Source organism: Pseudonaja textilis, chromosome 1 (genome assembly GCF_049901715.1).
Source record: "Pseudonaja textilis isolate UNSWEBS1 chromosome 1, rPseTex1.2, whole genome shotgun sequence".
Lineage (NCBI taxonomy): Eukaryota > Metazoa > Chordata > Lepidosauria > Squamata > Elapidae > Pseudonaja > Pseudonaja textilis.
In genome coordinates this window covers 252,006,761-252,028,355 of record NC_141990.1, presented here as the reverse complement: position 1 = coordinate 252,028,355, position 21,595 = coordinate 252,006,761, and the positions used below count along the sequence as shown (strand labels likewise).

The 21,595-nt window shown below is 37.3% G+C and overlaps 1 protein-coding gene across 2 annotated transcripts in view; it reads left to right on the top strand.

Annotated features, from left to right (window-relative positions):
* Positions 1 to 21,595, top strand: part of PRMT3 (protein arginine methyltransferase 3) — a 69,140-nt gene that overhangs the window by 30,133 nt on the left and 17,412 nt on the right. For both annotated transcript variants that reach the window (XM_026706444.2, XM_087921260.1), the window contains 3 exons: positions 417 to 495; positions 13,783 to 13,970; positions 18,010 to 18,096. In XM_026706444.2, coding sequence (XP_026562229.2) covers positions 417 to 495; positions 13,783 to 13,970; positions 18,010 to 18,096 — 354 coding nt within the window. The remainder of the gene's footprint in view (positions 1 to 416; positions 496 to 13,782; positions 13,971 to 18,009; positions 18,097 to 21,595) is intronic.

Genomic DNA, 21,595 nt, shown 5'->3' with positions numbered 1-21,595 from the left:
GAATTGTCTTGGTTTGGCTTGTATGACGTTTGTGGTTGACCTTTGCCCATGCTGGATTTGAGAGATTTTATTATTTTATTATGCCCCTTTATATACACAAAGAGAGATGCTCTTCAGAGATTTCATTATACACATTTTGTACATATTGATACTAACAAACAATTAAAGTTAAAGCTGTGGCCTCTTCATCTAGGATATAATACAAGAATTGTGAACTCCTTAATGAAAGGAATTGCTATACCATGGTGTAAATGGCAGTACTAATAGTAGAGAATAAAAGAGTTCCTGAACTATTCTTTAGAATATTTATTTCCAAAGGCAAAGTTTACAAATGCTACTGTAGAGCTTGTTAAAATTGGTATATAATTTCACCCTATCTCTTATTCGTTTATTTTTCTTTTTTTCTCAATTTGCAGGGCTATTTCCTCCTCTTTGAGTCTATGCTGGATTCAGTCATTTATGCAAGGGACAAATATCTGGTCAAAGGAGGCTCAGGTTAGTCTGATTAAACAAACAGTTCAGCTATGGAGAAAACTAGATTCTGCTATGCATGACCAAGAACTTTATTTTCTGAAATGAATGATGTTTCCATTAAGAGTAGCTCCAAGATAATAATTTCATAGTATGGATAATGTAAAAACAATAACAGGATAATTGGATCCTAAATGAAATGCTTTGTCTTTTTAAAAATAATTCATATTCAGTCCTTGAAGAATTTTAATTAACCAAGAATTTGGTAATATTGTAGTAAAAAGTAGAAAGTGCGTGCGTGTGTGTGTGTGTACACACACACACACACACACGTCTCTCCTAGATTGATAGATAGATAGATAGATAGATAGATAGATAGATAGATAGATAGATAGATAGATATAGATTAGATATACATATATATTTTGCTGTCATAGCAGGGCTTTTATTTTCATCATCTATAACACCCTTCACCCCAACCCCAATTTCAGGGACAGATTGAGCATGGTACTTGAGAGAAGGCAGATCTATCCTATTGATACATGGCATGTTGATGGACAGAAAGATTTGAATACTACGCAGTGTTATTCTTTATGGTGGCCACAAGTTTTGCTGTATGTAAAAATATTACAGGAAGAGGAGAACTAACAATCTAATCTGGATATGAGGTTTTAAGAAAGCAGTGGGGAACTAGTTTAAAACAGAGGTCCTGGCGTATAGAAATAGTTTATCACAGCTGTTTTTATGCTATATTTTACCTTTAAGTAAAACCCAGTTTTCATGTGGAGATTCAAAAATAGAATATAATTCTTTATTGGTCAAGTGTGTGTTTGGACACACAAGGAATTTGTCTCTGGTGCATAAGTTCTCAATGTACATTCAGTCAACAATCAACAAATGATAAATCATCATGATCATAATCATAATACAACCATCATGAATCATAAGATACCACCCTCAGTAATATTCGTAAGATACTAAATAAAAACAATTGGCATAAATCATAAGTATAAACAACAAAGTGACAGTAATAAGAGGCGAAAGGAATAGGTAATAGGAAAGTTGGATAGGACATAGGAGAAGGAAAATGGTAATACAGCCCTAACACATGGTTTGATATCCCAGGGCATAAGACAGTGTTGTGGGAATTAGTTGTGAGAGTGATGGCATGGGGGTGGGGGGGAAACTGTCTTTGTTTCCAGTTGTTTTGGCGTGCAATGTCCTATAGCAATAGCACTTAGACTTATATACCATTTCACACTAATTTACATCCCTCTCTAAAAGGGTTAACAGAGTCAGCATATTTCCCCCAACTATCTGGCTCTTCATTTTACCGACCTCGGAAGATGCAAAGCTGAGTCAACCTTGAGCCTGGTAAGATTTGAACTGCCAAATTGCAGGCAGCCGGCAGTCACCAGAAATAGCCTGCAATACTGCATTCTAACCACTGTGCCACCATGGCTCTGTAATGTTGTCTTGAGAGAAGTTGATATGTCTAGGATGTGAGGGATCTGTAGATATTTTCATAGCCTTCTTTCTGGCTTTGTGCAATATATGGTCCTTAATACAAGGCAATCTGGTTGCAATTACCTTTTCTGCACGCCTAACTATCCATTGAAATCTGTCTATCTTGTTCGATTCCTGTGCCAAACCAGACAATTATAGAGGTACAAATGATACTCAATAATTTCTCTGTAGAACTGTACCAGCAGTTCCTTGGGCAGTCTGAGCTTTTTGAGTTGTCGCAGGAAGAACATTCTTTGTTGTTCTTTAGTGTAGTGACATTTTTAAACCTCCATTGTTAATATAAAAGCAGAGACCCCCTCCCTTCTTTTTACTGGATGTCCCTGCAATTCTATCTGCCCCCTGTATCTTAAATCCTGGAATATGCAAGCTGCTATCATTAATCCAATCATTTATCCAGGTTTCAGTGAGGTAGTGGGCTACCAAGTTGTAAAAATCAGAGTTGCATCTGTTTAAGGGGAGTATCTGTTTAAGAGAAGTACGTTTAAAAGAGCCACAGAATAACAAGAGTTGGAAGGGATCTTGGAGGCTTTCTAGTCCAATCACCTGCTCAAGCAGCAAACCCTGTAACATTTCAAATAGTTGTCCAACTTCTTAAGAACCTCCAGTGTTGGAGCACTCACAACTTCCTGAGTGAGGCAGGAGAAATCATACCTATATTCTGTTTTATTTTAAATCTGGAATTGTCTGCTTATGTACACTGACAAATAAAATATAATGTTACGGTATTTAAAATAATCGTTATGATTTTCTACCTTTCTGATGGTACTTTCTGTGGTGGAAGCGCTATTTCTGAAGAAATAGATCTGTGAGAAGAAATTCTTCTAAAGTCCTGTTTATGGAGATTCTCAATCATCCAGGTTCCCCCCAAAATGCTTTTTCTAAAAGGCAACTGGACATTCTTGATTTTGTGTTTGAATTTTTTTTGCTTTTCATCCAAGATGTTCTTCAGTTCTAAACTTATGACTGTTGCTCAATGGGCAGATGAGGGAATGGCCAGAAGGATTTTTGCCCAGCTTCAGTTTAAGCCACACTTTTAGAATGACCTTGCTGTGGTGATTCATGTCCCCATCACTACTCATTCGGGCTGCTGCAATGCAGTGGGACTGCCTTTGAAGACTATTCAAAAACTGCATTTGCTTCAAATTGCAGTGACCTGTGTGCTATCTGGCAGATTTTGTCAGGTTTGTAGAATATAAATATTGCAGGCCCAGCATTGGTTTTCACTAGGTTTCTTGGTCCAATTCAGTTGCTGGTTTTAACCTATAAACTCTTTCCGACTTAGCAGCTAGGTGTCTTCAGAACTACCATCGGGGGCCATGGTTGCATGTTTGGAATGCTTGTCATAAGAAATGAGTGGGGCTAAGGCCAGGAAGCAATCGTTTTCAGTGATAGCGGTGATTCTTTGGAATTCACTTCTTCTGGAGGTGAAACCGATTCTATCTGCAATATCCTTCCAGATCCAAATATAATTGTTCCAGGGAGCTTTGGAGGTGAATTATTTGTAGTTTAGATTCTGATGTAAGTATGTTTTAATTTTGTAAAACATCAAGAATTGTTAAGATGTGGTGGTTTATAAATTTAATTTAAAAATAATTTACAGTAGACTAATTGCTGCTAGAATTCTGGCCTATTCATTCTGTGCATGTATGGCCTCAGAATTTATCCCCAGTGCATTTTTACTCCTCCTTCTCATTTACAGAGTTTAGACTGAGGAACATCTAATTTTGGCTCTTTGAAAAAGAATAGGAAGTGTTGAGTTTTCAGTGTTTGCTGAACCACTTACTAACTGCGTGCACAGCTGGATGACTTAATTAAAAATAGTGCTTAACCAAGGGAAAATATAGGCTATTTTTGAGACAAACTGCAGTATTTAAAGCACCATGAAAGTGTTGGCCCAGTATCTTGTATTAGAGAGCCAAATCGGTATTACATTTGTTGCATTTTGCCAAAACAATTTCCAAGTTTATTTAATATTGAACTATATTGGTGTGTATGTTGTTTTGCTGAAAAATGTTTCTAATATTTTTCTCTTTTAAAATTATTATTAAAAGATTGAAAACTGATATTTAACCCTGCTTCAGAAGAAAACTTCACAAGTTGAGTTTCAGTAAATCAAGTCTTTTTTTTTTACAGCTATTTTTGTTTCTTGTTTTTGGGGGTGAAATAATTCACAGTCTACAAGCAACTTATTTCAACTGTTTTTCTTAGTTCTACTTCAGTTGTAATAAAGTTAAGTCAGTTTCTCTTCATAGTAAGGGGGGAAAATGACATATTCAATGTGCTTGCAGACAGTCCCCAGAGTGATATGATGGTTCTTCCTTTGAAGATAAAAATTGTAGTCATCCAAAAAAAAAAAAAATGAAAGGTTGGGAACTTCTGTTTTATCTAAATCCTTATTAGGCAAATACAGAGCCACATCTGGCATTACAGAGTAGTGTCAGTTGACATCTGCAACCTTTTTGTACCTGCTGTGCTTCATAAGCAGTGAAAAGAAAAGAAAATATAGAAAAGAAAAAATTGATAGTTGTGAAGAAATGTCATAGCATATCTTAAGGTACTGCAGTTGCATGAATCTTGCTGTATCATTCTGCCAATACTATGGATTTTTAAGCAAAGAAGTATATAGTGATTTTATCTTTTTTGAGGAAAGGAGAATATTTTTGCCCCTATATCCAAAGAAGCCATGATGACTATCAGATCTTCTCTTTTAAATTTGTTTCATTTATTCAGTCTATATGAGCAGAATAAGTTGAATGGCTAATGTCAGGCACAGGAAATCAGAAGTCAGGATAGAGTTCAAAAGCACTACAAGTTTATTCCATGTAACTTATACACAAGAATCTAATCTACTAACAGTCAAGGCAAATTGGCACCAGATAAGAGTCAATGGACTTCAAGGAGAGCTGGACTTAGATCTCTTATGGGGGCAGAGTGACTCCAAGCTGACAGTCCATTTGACCCTCCTGGGTCATTTCCTACATCCGGGTTATCCAGGTCATTTCCTACATCCGAGTCTAAATGCAGAAGCACACTACCGTATTTAGATTAAGGTAAGGTACTTTCGTAGTTCTTTAATCAAGTTATAAGCTGAGGTGACTGTAGCTGAATAGGATAGAATTCTTTATTGGCCAAGTGTGATTGGGCACACAGGGAATTTGTCTTGGTGCATATGCTCTCAGTGTACATAAAAAGATACGTTCATCAAGAGTCAAGAATCATAAGGTATAACACTTAATAATAGCCATAGGGTACAATAAGCAATCAAAGATAGCTTATCATAGATAGCAAAGCAATAGCACTTGTATACCGCTTCACAGTGCTTTACAGCCCTTTCTAAGCTGTTTACAGAGTCAGCATATCGCCCTCAACATTCTGCGTCCTCATTTTATCAACCTCGGAAGAATGAAATGCTGAGTCAACCTATGAGCTGCTCAGAATTGAACTCCTGAAGCGGGCAGTGAATTAACCTGCAGTACTGCATTCTAACCACTGCACCACCACTGCTCTAGATGCTTCATAATGTATTAAAATAAGACTAAGATCCAAATAATATTTTTATTTATTTATTTGAATGTATAAGCTATGCAACTCCAATTATTTAAATAGCACAAGGATATTAATCTACTCATGGGGGAACCTAAATATCCAAGGATTAATATATCCAGTAATGATGGATATATGATGTGGAGTCACAAATTGTTTTGTCCCAGGGACCACTGGAAAAGCCATACTTTTAAGGCTTTCCTGAAAGACTGTCATGGCCATGCAGATATGGCTAGAATATAATTGGGGAGTTATTAATTGAAAATAAATGAAAGAACTTTATTATCTGCTTGTTTCTCATTCTGAATAGAAAATAACATTAATAGTATTTTTGTTGATTGTTCAGATAATTTGACAGGATTTCAAATAGAATGGTTTTGTTTTTAAACATATGTAATTCATGTTCTTTCTGGTTTAGAAAGTTAATCGAAGCCTTATTCCTAGTTTCTTATATTTTTATGTATAAAACATCTAGCTGGTAGGGTTCAAAGATCAAATGAACTTCCCTATTTCAATGTCCATATGGTATATTCTTGCATTGTATATAGTAGTAAGCTTCAGAACCTGCGAATTCAAAATATTTTATATTATTTCTAGAGTGAGCTTTTTAAAGAATTAGTCTGTAAGTCTCACTACCGTGTTTCTCATATAATAAGGCTGGGTCTTATTTTTTTTTGAGCCCCGAAAAAATGGCTAGGCTGTCTTTTCGGGGGTGACTTAATCCCACCCACCCCCTTGCATCTTTGGGCGGGCGGCGACGGCTTGGATGTTGACCTTAGCGTTGGTGGGGCACTTTGTATCGGGGTCAACGCAGGCAGCACCATATCCGGGTGTGCAACAAAAGTACTTCCTAATGGCAAGCCCCCCCCCCATTCCCCTCCATTTCGCATGTTTTAATATAGGCCTTAATTTGGGGGGAGGGGCTTAATTTCATTTCATGCCTATAAAACATGCTGGGACTTCCTATTGGGGGAGGCCATATTGTTGGAGAAACAGGGTAGATAAAAAGAAGGTTTACAAGGAGTATGTTTTGATATAGTGAAAACTTTCATATTCCATGGAACTATGTACTTTTGTAGTACATGTGATAGCTTGATCGAACCTATGTAAGGACTGGGGTTTTCTTTTTCTTTTTTCTTTTCCTTCATATGAAATTTCTTCCCCGGATCCCAAGATGTCAACACAGGTCCTTCAGAGTGAGAACTTACTGATGATTTTGAAATAGCAAATATGGTATAGTTTCTGCAAGAATGGCATTGCTTTGAGGATGGAGTTCTTAAAATTAATTAACTGCCAAATCTGTGTGATTTGATAAGATATTTATCAACTTCCCTTGCACCTTTTAGTGCCAATAGCGTAACTGCACAGTTCATTTAGCAGGGATTTAGGTATTTGTAACGAGTGAACTTTTGCCAACTGCTATGGAACAATTGTCCTACTTTCTTTATTATGCTAAATGCTTTCCAGGAGGCAAAGATGATTTATATTTCAATCTTTCTAGAAAGCAGATAGTCTGATTTTAATTGAGAAGTGAAAGCTGTGCTACTCTGGACTATTCAGATTTTATTTAAAATTGAGTGGCATAAAAGACATTTTAAATGGCTATCTGAATTTCAGTTCACGGTAGCAATTTAATCATATCGATCAATAGGATATATAATATGAGTCTCAAATCATCTTCAGAGCAGACATTTCTGTCTTGAAAATTTCACTGAATTGCCTGTCTTAGAAGAGATATTTGCAATATGAGCCACTGAACCCTTACTTTAAGGAAATGTTACCTGCCACTCTAAGCTGTTCACTGTCAATAGTGTTAAGTTGTGTATTTGTCTCTGCCTAAATTGTGTATCTTATTTATTATTTATTACACCAATTTGTATACCTCCCAACTATAAAACTCAAGACAGTTTAGGGTAAAATACAATTTAAAAGCTTCCACTGTAATTGGTAAGTGTTTGTGCTTAGAATTGCTAGGCTGAGTACAGAAAAAAAAAAACACCTTTCACCTTGAAGTTTAAACTGTTTATCAGTTAAGGCTTTGGAGGAGCACAGTGTCCTCTGTGGAATGCAATGTGGTCAATTTGCTTGTCAAGTGAAGCTAAGACAATGAAGCTGTTAACGCTTCTGACCTTAATAAGCTTCTTAGTAAAAGTATATTTTAAAAAGCTGAACTGATGCCTTTACACTAAAATCCTTACAAATACTAAGAACATAAGCCTACTGTAGTTCCAGTCTGTCTTAGAACAAAAACAGTTAAGGGGGTAAATTAAGATCAGTGGTTGAATAGGAAAGCGCTATATTAGATCACTAATGTAGATTTTTAAAGGCAGTGGCAGGGAGACATATTATCCATCCTGTAATGCTTTTAGTTTCAAGTGTAGTAAAAATGCCTGTGCGGCATTGTACCGGATATGTTTATTTTTTGTGTATTTATTGGCTGTCCATTTCAGTAGACTCTGGACATTTACAAAATTCAAGTACACAAAACAATTTCAAAAACATAAAGCAAAATGGACAGCCTCGACTAAAAACAGCCAACACAATAAAAACACAACAGGGGCTTCATAAACACACTAAGTCCAGGTCTGAAAACAGGGCCAGGCCTTAAAGGCTGTTTGGAACCGTAGAAGAGTAAGTGCTGCTTCAATCTCTGTTCCAGAAGGTGGGTAGAACACTAGAGAAGTCATGCTTCCTCGGTTCCATGACAGAGGGAACCTCTACCCAATGTACTGGGCAGGCAGAAACAATTAGACATAGATAATCTCGCAGATCAGGGGTCCCCGGGCTGTGGCCTACTACCAGGTTGTGGCCTGTTCGGAGCATTTGTTGGTTGAGATTTGGAGTTGCCAATTGTTTGACTATTCAGACATATAATCAAGGTCGCTTTGAAGGACAATAGCATTGACCGTGGTGTTGAATGGTTTTACATCATCGATGAAGAGGACGCAGTTTATTATAGGTGATCACAAAGGTCATTTATGTAGTGTATAAAGAGTGTGGGTCCTAGAACACTGCCTTGGGGGACACCACTATTAACTGGAGCAGGGTTTGATATGTGCTCCCTATTTTTGCTATTTGTTGCCTGTTTGACAGGAACACAGTAATCCACTTATGAAGGGAGCCAGAAATGCCGTAAGAGTTTAGTTTTAACAGTAGTTTGTCGTGTACCACTGAATAAAAGGCTTTGCAGAAGTCTATGTAAATTGCGTCTATTGCTTTACTCTGGTCGAGTAGAGTAGTCCATGTGTTTTTACAGTGTAGGAGTAAAGTGTAGGAGGACTACTGCCTCAGATAACAAACCCTGAGCCCCGAGTGACTTAATTGGGTAACAACCAACCCTTTGATTTTCCCCCGGAAACTCATTGGCAAACAGTTCAAAAGTACTATCCTGGATACTTTCCATTTTAAACAATTGCTTTTATGCCTTTTTATTTTTTTCAGAAAAAGTACTGTATTATTTCTTCTTGCACATTGACTTTAAGCAACTTTAAAGAAAAATAGCAAGAAAGGAAATCTACCTTCTGTGTTGTATTTTTTTCTTTCCTCCTATATTTTTCTTTTCTTACTGAAAACAGCATACCGCTGTACTATAGCCAGCTGACAATTTATTATGACTGTATTAACATAGCAGCACTATGTCACTTCAATATCTCCTGCTCACCTCCCTCAAGATGCACAAAGGACCTCTCTGCAAAATACATTTAAGCTGTGGCTTGCAAAAAAATTTTCTCCAAAGCAAAAGCACTACATGAAAGAGTGATTGATTGTAGTTGCTTTCCCACCTTTAAAGGATGTTTGCTTCCAACAATGCTTCGGTTTTGCAGTTCTTTACCTTTTCACCACATTGCTGTGGGATCAAAGATTTCCCATCTTACTTTGTTCTCAGTGTGAGCTGTTACTACTGACAAATGATTTGGAGGCAGTGAATCGAGAAGGACACAGATGACAAATCCATACCAGTGCTAGAGTGCACTATCCTGCTATGTCTGATCAGCAGTTTCGTATCACCTATGTTGAGAAATAATTCAATTGGGTGAAAAAAATGATGGATTAACCCAGAGTTTTACTTTTTCCTTGCTTTTCCTTTTCCCTTATTTTTATAAATTGCAAGGCTTAAGGACTGAATCCAGCTTATCAGTGAAGTGACACGTTCAGAATATGTCAGAACCCTTTCCTCTCTTTTTAGAAGACTAAGGAAAATACCTTCCATTGAACTGGATCTTTTCTATGAGCAGTTTTTAAAAAGTGAGATTACAGTGAAACATTATTGGGCTATACTGTTAAGATAGAGTAAATAGAAAAACTGCCCCAACTTCTGCTTTCCTTGGCATTTTTAAAACCATTAGCCATTTAAAAATGAGTTGGTCAAACAACAGATCTAGATAACTGTAATATTAGAACATGCACTTCAGAGTGCCTTAAAAAGGCAACCTTGCAAATATGCATTCGCTTCTTTCTTTTTCACTGTAAGAATTACCTGTCTACAGAATGATGAAGGATTTAAAACACACACACACACACACACACACATTTCATTTATTTGTATCTCACCTTTATTATTTTTACAAATAACTCAAGGTGGCAAACATATCCAACACACTTTCCCCCCTCCTATTTTCCACAGAACAACAACCCTGTAAAGTGGGTTGGGTTGAGAGAGAATGACTGGCTGAAAGTCACCATGGCTTTCATGGCTAAGGCAGAATTTGAACTCACAGCCTCCTGCTTTCTAGCTTGATGCCTTCACCACTAGACCAAACTAAAACTGATGTAGTTCAAGATTTGTTTCCTGCAAATAGTCAAACAAATGAACTCTCTCTAAAATTTGGAAAAATTCTGCACTGACATTAAATGGCATAATTGTATACCTCAGAGGTGTCAAACTCCCATCCCGTGGGCTGGATACATCATGTGCTGGCCATGCCCATGCCCGGTTTAGCAAAGGGGGAAAAAGTGATACATCACGTGACGCCGCCATGATGATGCAAGTTTGACACCCCTGGTATACCTGTATCTCTGCTGCCATTTAATGATCATCCGGACTTTTTGCAGTTCAGCAGTTAGCTATAGCTTTTTTGTTAGGCTTGCCTACCCTACTTGTTTAATTGTTTCTTCCTTCCGTTTTTAATGCCATTCACCTGCTAAATGTTTTGCACAGTTCGCATAGGATTAATAAATAAAGGAGAATATTTATACTGTAGCTTGGGGCTGAAATGAGGGGTCCATGGTGCTCTCTGAGTTTGGATAATGAAATGTATGCAAGAAAACCAAGCTCAAAGAGCACCAAGGATCCCTGCATAGGATCAGAAATGTCATACTACAAAACAACCTGGGATAGTGCACTCCAAGCACACACCTAGGCAGTTTCATACTGCATTCTGACCCAATGTCTGGGAAGAAAGAACCAGGCCTTCTAGAAACTGTGAAGGTATAACAGGATCATGGTCATTTCTGACCTTGGCTGGGACAATGCGGGCACAACTGAGACATTTTCTATAATGATTACAAGGTTTATAATATGGATCAGCCTGTTAATACTCCATTGGAGTCATAATAGCAGTAGGAGCGATATAGTAATAATATTAGTAATAGTAATAGCAGTTAATATCCACCAGAGACATATTCCTTGTGTGTCCAACTACACGGCCAATAAATATTCTATTCTGTTCTATTCTATAGTCTATATTTGATTTTATATTATGTATTTGATTGTCTATTCTATTTCTTTTCTATTGGATTTAAATGCTAATCCTGGCATCAACATTTGCAAATTAACATGTATGTTCTGCAGGGGTGGGATTCAAATTTTTTAACAACCGGTTCTGTGGGGATGGCTAGGTGGGTGTGGCCATGTGACTGGGTGGGCGTGCCTTTTTTTGCAGGGGTCCCCATTTTTTTTCCTTCTGGGCCTCAGGGAAGCCTCCTGGGGGGCATTTTTGCTCCCAGAAGGCATCCCTGGACCGAGGAAGGCAAAAAACTGAGACTGGGCGGGGGGGGTGCAACACCCTCCTGGACGCACCCCTTTTTGCCTCCTGGGCCTTAGGGAAGCCTGGGTGAAGCAGTAAGATAGCGAGGGGGATCCCAGCACAACTGATCATTAGGAGGGGGGAAAAAAGAAATACCTTAAGGAGTGACTGGGTGGGGGAGAACACAGTCAGCGTTGTCGGGCATGTGTGCGATGTCGCATATGCGTGATAAGGACTGATGGGGAGGGGGGGGTGGAGTGGGTCACTATTTGCCGATTCTCCGAACTGCGCAGAATCATAACAACCGGTTCTATAGAACCAGTCCGAACCAGTAGAATCCCACCCCTGATGTTCTGTTTGGAAATACTCGTATGTAACACTTGCTATATATTGCACCATAATTGGTTTAAAGCAGCTTGAGTCAAATCATTTTGTCAGTACTTAATGAGGGATGTTGTTGATAATCCAGGAACAGGCCTGGAAAGTTGGAATATAAGAAGTCAAGTGTAAGCCACAAAGTCAGCAACCTTTTCTGTAGAAGAAATGACGTTCCCCTGTAAAGTATGTTTTATGTCAATGTGGCAGTCAGCTGTGCAGACCTACTGATTTGTTTCAACTGCATTGATGACCTTTTTTTTTTTTGTTTGGTACGTGAGAATAATATCCCCTTTCTTTCAGAATAAAATATTGAATTCTTGAAAGGCTTTCAGTCTGAAAACTTGGGGCTTTTTTCTCCCCTTTTTGGGAAATCCAGTTTCTTTAGTTATTTTACTAGGAAAGAATATGTACCTAATTGTTCATCCTGTAATGTTGATTACTGCCTCCAAATGTTCTGAATAAGCATCAAGACTATAGCATATTCAGTATATTGATTATAAATAGATACAACAAATCTGCCTATTTCAATGCCCTTTAGGATTTTTGATCTCAATATCTAGAACAGCGGTGTCAAACTGACATATCTAGATTTTTTTTCCCCTTTGCTAAACTGGGCGTCGACATGGCAAGCGTGTGATGCATCCGGCCTGTGTGCCGGGAGTTTGACAGCCCTGATCTAGACTTTTGCCCCTGGCACAAAATGGGACAACCAACCCACTAGATGGTACAAGAAAAACAAGATGATAAATACCTGAAAAATCTACACTGGTTGTCAAATATTTCTCTAAAGTTTTAAAAATCCTGAAGGAGCACAAACTTCGACTGCCTAAGACAATGTTTCTCAACCTTAGGAGCTTTTAAGATGAATGGGCTTTGACTCCTAGAATTCCCCAGCATGTAATGAATTGAAGTCCCCACATCTTAAAGTTGCTAACATTGAAAAATACCGGTCTACGATACCACCTCTCCTTTTACAAACCTATATGGTCCTTAAGATCTGTAGGAGAGGTCCCTTTGGAGATTCCTCTGCTATTACTGGCTTAGCTGTCTAGTACCTTTTTGCACTCTGTCCTGTGCCACAGTTGTTAAGAGAGTCACTGCAGTTGATAAGTTAGTAACATGGTTGTTAAGTGAAACTAGCTTCTCCATTGACTTTGCTTGCACCTGGTGTCGTGTCCAAAGTCTTCAGTCTGGAGGAGACAGAGGACTCTATCCTGAGAGCTGATTGGCTGCCTTGCCAGAGCAGCCAGTATATAAGTGTTCACAGATGCCCTATTCGTTGTTGCCGTACAGTCAGTTGAGCTGTTCTCTGTTAGCATTAATAAACCATTGACAACCGATTAGCTTATCTCGCCTTGTTATTCCCGGCCGTTTTCTCAGAACAGAATACCTGGGATGCTGCAAGGGTGGTAAGTATGAACCAGTTGCCATATGTCCAAATTTTGATCACATGGTAATGGGAATGCTGCAAAGGTTGTAACTGTGAAAAATGGTCATAAGTCACTTTTTTCAGTGCCGTTGTAACTTTGAATGATCACTACATGAACTGCTGTAAGTTGAGGACTACCTGTATACCAGTTCAAAGTTTGTATTTGCTCTTTTATACTCTATGTTTTGGTTATATCTCTGGTAGACTGAAGGCTCTTCTCCTCCCCTTTCATATCCCAGCAAAAGAATATCCTACAATTTTTACAGCTTTTTTTTGTTCACCTTTCATCGAAGCGCATGTCTTTTTTAGTCCTAGAGAATCTTATTTCAGAGATGTAGCTGTAGAATTGCTGAATTTAGATGTTTTGTTTTCCTCCAGCATGTTTAACAGCATTTGGCTTTTGACAGCATTTGGTACAGGATTTGCTCCTGCACAGTCCTCACTATTGAATCATTTATCTGATTGCAGTGTATCCTGACTCGTGTACCATTAGCCTGGTGGCTGTAAGTGATATCGCTAAGCATACCGATCAACTGACTTTCTGGGATGACGTATATGGCTTCAATATGTCCTGCATGAAAAAGGTGGTAATGCCTGAAGCAGTTGTGGAAGTCTTAGATTCGAGGACTCTTATATCTGAAGCTTGTATCATCAAGGTATTGTGACAAAGCATAGCATCTTCTGAAAAAAATAGTGTTTCGTTTATTCTCTTTGTGAATTGTCTTTATATAAAGCTGTCATTATAGAAGATGAATATGGTGACTTTTGTTTCTTGGTCAATAGCAATATGAAGTCCATGGTGTTTAAGTTTCGGAACTATCACTGTAGAGTTTTAGTCTTTTGATAGTATGTTTCCATCCTTGCTTCCTAATCCCCCGTCGGGGCAGGGGGGAATAAAAGTTATCTGCCACTCAGCTATTGATTACAGATGTCTGGGCTCATTTGCAGCAATTTCACCCAAGGTCTATTACAGGGCTGTCAAACTCGTGGCCTGTGGCCTGGATGCATCACGCACTGGCCATGCCCATGGCTGGTTTAACAAAGGGGGGGAAAAGTTGTGATACGTCACATGACACTGCCATGATGATGCAAGTTTGACACTCCTGGCCTATTACATAATTTAAATAGTGACATCGTAACCCTGTGTTCCTTTCTCTTTTCTTCACAAACTCTCTCTTGATACGATTAGCAAACCATATTTTCTGGAGCTATGGTTAATTAATATTTTCTATTTTACATATTTGTAGAAAAAAAATAACATTTCCCCATTTTTCCTGAGCAGATATTCATGTTCACATAGTTAGAAAATAGCTGTGGAGTCACTGTCACTGTAGAGTCCCTGGTGCTTTCTGAGCTTGGTTGTTTCATTGCAGACATCACCACTACTACTTAGTAGTAGTATGATATTAATGCAATATTGGTTTTCAGTTCAATTGTATAGAATGTGAAGGATGTGTGTTTGTGTTTTATTTTTATAGTTATAATGTACACTGAATATAGCATTTAATTTCGTTGTATGAGGTGCAATGACAATAAACTAAACTAAACTAAACTTCCTAAAACGTGATAATATTTTCTTTATTTGCATTTTGAAGCTGTCAAATGATTTGGAGGAAAGACACAATATTGCACTGCACTATATTTCATGGCAGTTGAAATCCAGGGTGATGGCTAGGGTGAGAAAGTCTGATCTGCTGCTAACGCTACCTCATCTTGATCAAAATAGGTTGCACGACACTCAGATTTCAAATTGTAGTTACAGAATTAGCACTCTCCAAATACAGGTAGTCCTCAACTCACAACAGTTCATTTAGTGATCGTTCGAAGTTACAACGGCACTGAAAAAAATGACTTATGACTGTTTTTCAACCATTACAACCATTGCAGCATTCCCCATGGTCACATGATCAAAATTTGGACACTTGGCAACTGGCTCATATTCATGACCTTTGCAGTGTCCTGGGGTCATAGGATCCCCCTCTTGCGACCTTCTGACAAGCAAAGTCAATGGGGAAGCCAGGTTCACTTAACAACCATGTTACTAACTTAAGGACTGCACTGATTCACTTAATTGTGGCAAGAAAAGATATAAAATGGGGGCAACACTTGCTTAACAAATGTTTCACTCAGCAACGGAAATTATGGGCTCAGTTGTGGTTGTAAGTCGAGGACTATCTGTATATACAAAACCTCCTTGTTTCAAATTTATTTCTCTGGAAAAATAGGGATCCTGTAGTTTAGGGTTCCGATAAGTGATGCCATCATCATGCCCATGATGATGGATTCTCTAATTGTACTTTAGATGCTTTAAAGTCAGTTTAGTACAGGCTTGTCCAACCTTTCACCTTCCCTGGGCCACATTAGAAGATGAAAATTTGGTTTGGGCCGCACATAAAATAAAATAACAGTAACGATACCTGGTCATCAAAAAAAAACCCACAGAAAACATAGTTAACATATTAAATTTATTTGGAAATGAAGTTAGTGAGATGTTTGACATTGTTTCTCAGCCACCAATGCATCCATATTTGCTTCGATGGAACTTGTTGCAATTCTCAGTGAGTGCTCAAGGTGCTCATCAGATATTTTGGCTCTGACGGCGCCTGCCTTTTCTGTTGCTGCTTGGCGTGGCGCTCGCCTCGCCCCACCTCGCGCCTGCCTCTCCTCCTCCTCCTCCTCGCTGGCTCGTCCTCTTGCACGAAGGTTGGGGTGGGCACTGGGCCGCATTACGAGCCGACCTGGGCTGCATGCGGGCCGCGGGTTGGGCAAGCCTGGTTTAGTATGATGATTAAGGCATCAGGTTAGAAACACAAGAGAATGTTAGTCCTAACCTGAGCAAACTCAACTGGTTGACCTTGGGCCACTCACTAGCTCTCAGCCCTAGGAAGATGGCAGTGATAAAACACTTCTGAAACCATGTTAAAAATACAGGGACCAGTCTAGATAGTCTTTTGAGTCAACACTGACTCAAAGAGAGCAAAAAAACAGATACAAAAAAAACCAAATTGTAGTTTTAAAACTGAGAAGATATCCGAATGTAATCACAGTAGATAAAAACTTTCATATAATTGTTTACATTCTAAACTTATTTTTCTGTATGATAAAACTAAAGAATTGACCAAGGGTGTCATTATGAGCAAATAACCAAGATTAATAGCAGCTTTCCAGAAATGGTGATTTTGAAATACCCAGGAAATTATAAAAATGTGCTTTATTTATCATGCAATGTCGAAGAACATACATTCAGCAGTCAAATGTGGGTGAATATGAATAATGCCTTTGTCATACTCTATTTACGTTCATGAAAATCTGTTAATATGCAAGACTGAACTGGGTACATTTTCAAGGATATTTCTATTTTATGGGCTGAACAATTGCTGAACATCATTTGTAAACTGAATGAGTATAATAGAATTGCTGTGCTATAAAGAGGAGAATAGATTTTCTGGCTCCATTATAGATATATAATAAATATTAGTCTCTTCTTGAAAATACTCAAGGATAGATTTCAAGCTTCTGGTAGTTTGTTCTAGTCTTAGGATGTCTTCTATATGAAATATTAGGTGTAAGTATTTAGTCTGAGTCTCATAACCATTGTTTCATCCTTATCTTAACTGGAAAAATGGATTATTTATTTGGTTAGGCCATTTTTGTTTGTTATTGGAAAGGTATTCTATTTTTTACAGTGGAAGAATTGTTATTTTCACTGTACACTTTGAGAGAAAATATAACAGCCCTCAATTTTCATGATTCACTTCTATCTTAAATCATTTATACTATTTTCACATATATTGAAGTTTAAAAAAACGTATTTTTACAGAGTACCCAAACTAAGAGTTGTGTATAATTTTTTTAAAATTCTGTCATAAAACAAGCCAACAAAAATTGAAATACTTCAATTAAAAGAAATTTTATTTTGGAAAGGAAGACTGGCCTTGGAGTAATAGTTGCCCTGCAAAAACTAGAGAAGACAGGCATGTGTTCATTTGTTGCTTAAAACACAATGGAAAAGAAACCAAATGAGTTTACCTCAAGAGAAAGGGCATTTATAACTGGAGTGCCACCATTGAGAAGGCCAACTTATAGGTACCACATTATGAGACAGACCTGTTAAAATAAGGGAAATGTTAAAAGGGTTGTTGTTTTTAAGGAAAAGTTAAAAATCCAACATATCACTGAGATATGAAGTGATGAATAATGCAATGGGAAAAAGTGTATCTTCTGATCCTTACTCAGCATGGACGGTTTTTAAAGTTATGCAAACTGCATTGCAAGCCAGTTTTAGCATTTTCAAAAGTCATTTCACCACACAGTGTTGGAGAGCAGCAATTAAAAAAGCAATTAATAGGCCTAAACTCAAAACTGAGAGCAAAATTATGTATTATTGGCTTGAGTTCACACATATAATTATATATCGATCTTACAAATAACAAGTTTTGCTGAGATAAATGCTTTTGATACAAAGGGGGAGGGGAGGGGAGCCTTTGGTGTTTAGCACTTTCTTCCTGGTGCCCCCGATGGTGCATTTGTGCATCTTACACTCCTCCCATAGAATTGTTCCATCTGGGAGGACTGAGAACTCTACTGTAAAACTTGTAAGATTGAATTAAGTTAAAATAGTTATCAGCCATTCCAAAATCCATATATGACTTTCTTTTGTTTGGTCCTGAAACTCATATTTGTTCTACCTTGCAGCGAATAGACTGCCATGCTGTCTCAGTTCCAGAATTGGAATTTTCATCTGACTTTACTTTGACAGTCAGGAAGACTTCATTGTGTACAGTAAGTTTTGTTTCACTTGTAGAAACATTTCTGGGGATCAGATACCTCATTTTTAAAAATCTTCTGTTTGTGCTAACAAAATTTTGTTTGCTGATAAAAGCCACAGTTTGGTTTATGTAATTTGGGAGCTGTAGATACGTGGCATTATCTTCAAGCTGATTAAACTTATTTCTTGATTGATTGTCTTTCCAACAGTTAAACTGTTCCTCTTGAGTCTTTGACTGTAATCTTTTCTTTTTCCTAATAAATCTTTTTATCTTACCATATTATACTTTAACTTTGTGTTGTGGCTTTATACTTCATAAAAAAACCCTATCCTTTAAAACTAACCAATATAATACTCTTGCCTTTATAAAACTCTTTTTGCTTGTTTTCTGTAATTTGCATTAACATTATGGAAATGTGACTTGTTCTACTTTCCCCAAATTTACTTCAGATAACCCCTCAATGCCCCAGAAAAGAGAGTGGATCCAGTGATTTCCATTCCATCTGTGGATAGGCAGAATTAACTGTAATCCCACTAAGCATTTTTAGATTTATTCAAGATTATATAAAATACTTCCTGCATATTTCCTTTTTTTCAGATATAAGCTTTATCCATTTCCAACTTTCATTTTATTGTTTTGTAGACACTGATATTCTCCTGTCCTAGAATGGAATGTAAGGTTTGGGAGTTATTGATCTTTTATTACATTTTTGTGGCACTACACAGAAAAACTAACAGGTTGCCTGACTTTATTTGAACTTTTTAATATATGATTATTGGCATCTTATGATGAGACTTTTTGATGAAATGGCAGACATTAGTCAGAGATTGACAGTCTATTCATCATATCAGGCTGCCTAGTCTTGCAGTAAATAAATGGCTATTGAGTGATTTATTCATCATTTGTAGCCAGACAGAAACTTTTTTTCAGTCCTTGACCAATAAAAGTACAATCAATAAAATGAACAACACAAAACTATCTCCTAACAACAAGAACTGTTACTAAACACTTGTGCACAAAGTTTATACATAACTTAAGAAAAGTTTGCTACGTTAAAGAAATAAATTTTATCTTACTTGTTTAACAGAAAACAGTGTTTAACAGTACAAATAAAAGCTATCAGTGCCACTGAAATTTAAATAAAGGAGGAGTAATTAAATGGTGTTGAAGGTCCCTATAGAACTTGTAATCCAGAAGGATATGAGCAGTAAATAAATAGTGCAATATATGTAGTGTTTGTTGGAGATGGCGAATATATATATTTTGCTTGATTTTGGAACCTCAGTTTTGATTAGATTTACAATAAAAGAATTAAGGTTTAAGATGTTATGATTTATAAATCCATGGAGTAGTTACAACATTTTGTAAATTAGAAAACTGAGAAGGTGATTTTGTGTGACATTTCCAGTCAAATATATATAGTGTTGCAGCCTGGGAAAAAAATCTGTCAGTTTCCTTTTATCATAAAGAAATAATCGTTCATTCTCTCCAGTAGGTGGTGCAAAATATTAACTTCCCCCCACCCATCCACCCTTCTACCTCTCCAACAAATCTAGTTATGCATTCAAACTATTCATACAATAGTATGCATTTAGGCAACATATTCACATTCTATTCTAGAGGTACATCTGCTCACTTAGACTTCTTTCATAGCTAACCCTTGTTATTTTTGTTGTATTTTTGCCATTTATTTGCTTGGAATATGGCATAGCAACATCTTGATATATTGTAGATAGTTACATCCAGTACCTATCAAAGGTACAATTTTATATCATTCACCGGTCTATATATTTTTTTTCTCACATGTCGACTTGAAAATCAGTATAGAAAATAAACTAGGCAATGTGCATAACAGTCGTATATTATGTGAATCTATCAGACATGAACACCACAGATAGAAGCACCTATAATCAAATATTTACATCTATGGTCTTGCTCCATGGCTTATCAGTATGTAAAACGCGTTAGAGTATATTATTAATAGATCAAAACATATACCAGGGAATTGAAATGAAACACCAATAAATCTAAATTGCAATTCTAGACTTGATTCTGTATCGAAATGACTAGATTGTATTCTTTTGTCAGTTCTTGGCGGATTGAATAGAGTGGCTTACTAAAATCAACCCTGTGCTCTTTGAGTATTTAATGTAGTAATATTCAGAGGTAATTGAAGTAGCCACTATATAATGAAGGGTCGAGGATCTCAATTTGTTTTGCTTCTTATTTGAATAACAGAGTTGGAAGCACCTTGGAGGTCTTCTACACCAAATCCCTGCTTAGGAAATCCCCTGCTGAGAAAAACTGCTGTCCCATTGCTCAAGAAACCCTCTATCATTTCAGACAAATTGTTGTCCAATCTCTTATTAAAAACTTCCAGTGTTGGAACATTCAGAACTTCTCGAGGCAAATTGTTCCACTGATTATTTGTTCTAACTGTCAGGAAATTTCTCCTTAGTTCTAGGTTGCGTCTCTCCTTGGTTAGTTTCCACCCATTGCTTCTTGTCCTGCCTTCAGATTCTTTGGAGAGTAGCTTGACTCCTTCTTTGTGGCAACCTCTGAGATATTGGAACACTGCTATCATGTCACCCCCTAGTTCTTTTCATTAAACTAGGCATATAGCAGTCACTCCAAATGTGGCATTAAAATACCCATGTTCCAGTAGAGGGGCAGAGCAATCAAATTCATTAATATAAAGACCTTTTGGAAGCTGTAATTGCATGAGGTATAATGTAGAAATGCTGCTTTGTACCTCTGAAGATTAGGAAACAAAAGATTGGGCACCTTTTGTGTCTGTGGGAGTGTCCATGATCCATTATTTCGTGTCTTGAGTTCAGCCTTTGCCTTTATTTTTTATTGTTTGGTGGCCTTAATTTCTTCTTCCACCACTGCCATATAATTTAATGATTTGGCAATTTTTTTATTTCTTTTCTCAATTTATGGGAAGTAGATTTAGTACTGATTTAGTACAGCAGGATGAAATATACCCCACCCTTGGAAAGATGGAGATAGAGTCCAGAAAAGGCGTGAAAAACCTTTTAGGCTTTTTTGTTACAATAAATCTACCTTTCTCAAAATATTAGTTTTAAGGTGTTTGGATTTTTAGGGAAGGTATGTTACATTGAGATTACACTAAAGGGAGATTTAATGGCAAAAATAATTGTTTCTAGTGTAATCTTTACTGCTTCCTGCATATCCAGCATTTCTTTTTTAGTCCAGTGGGAGGTGTGTTATAGGATTGGATTGTATTTTTGTCTTTTGTTTCAACTTTTTTTACTTTTTGTCCTCTCCATCTACCTACAACTGCCTTCCTTGTTCTGAGGATATAGCCTTAATTAGACCAGACTTTCAGCTTGACTAAGCACTTGCATTATCTTTTATTGACAGCCAATATTATGATATTGTGCCATTTTCCTAGCATTGTTCAAGCCCTCAGCTTAGGTTTGGGCTGTACTTTTAGTAGGCAAGAAATGCCATGATCTTTAAAAACCCATGTGGGTTTCTGAGGAAAT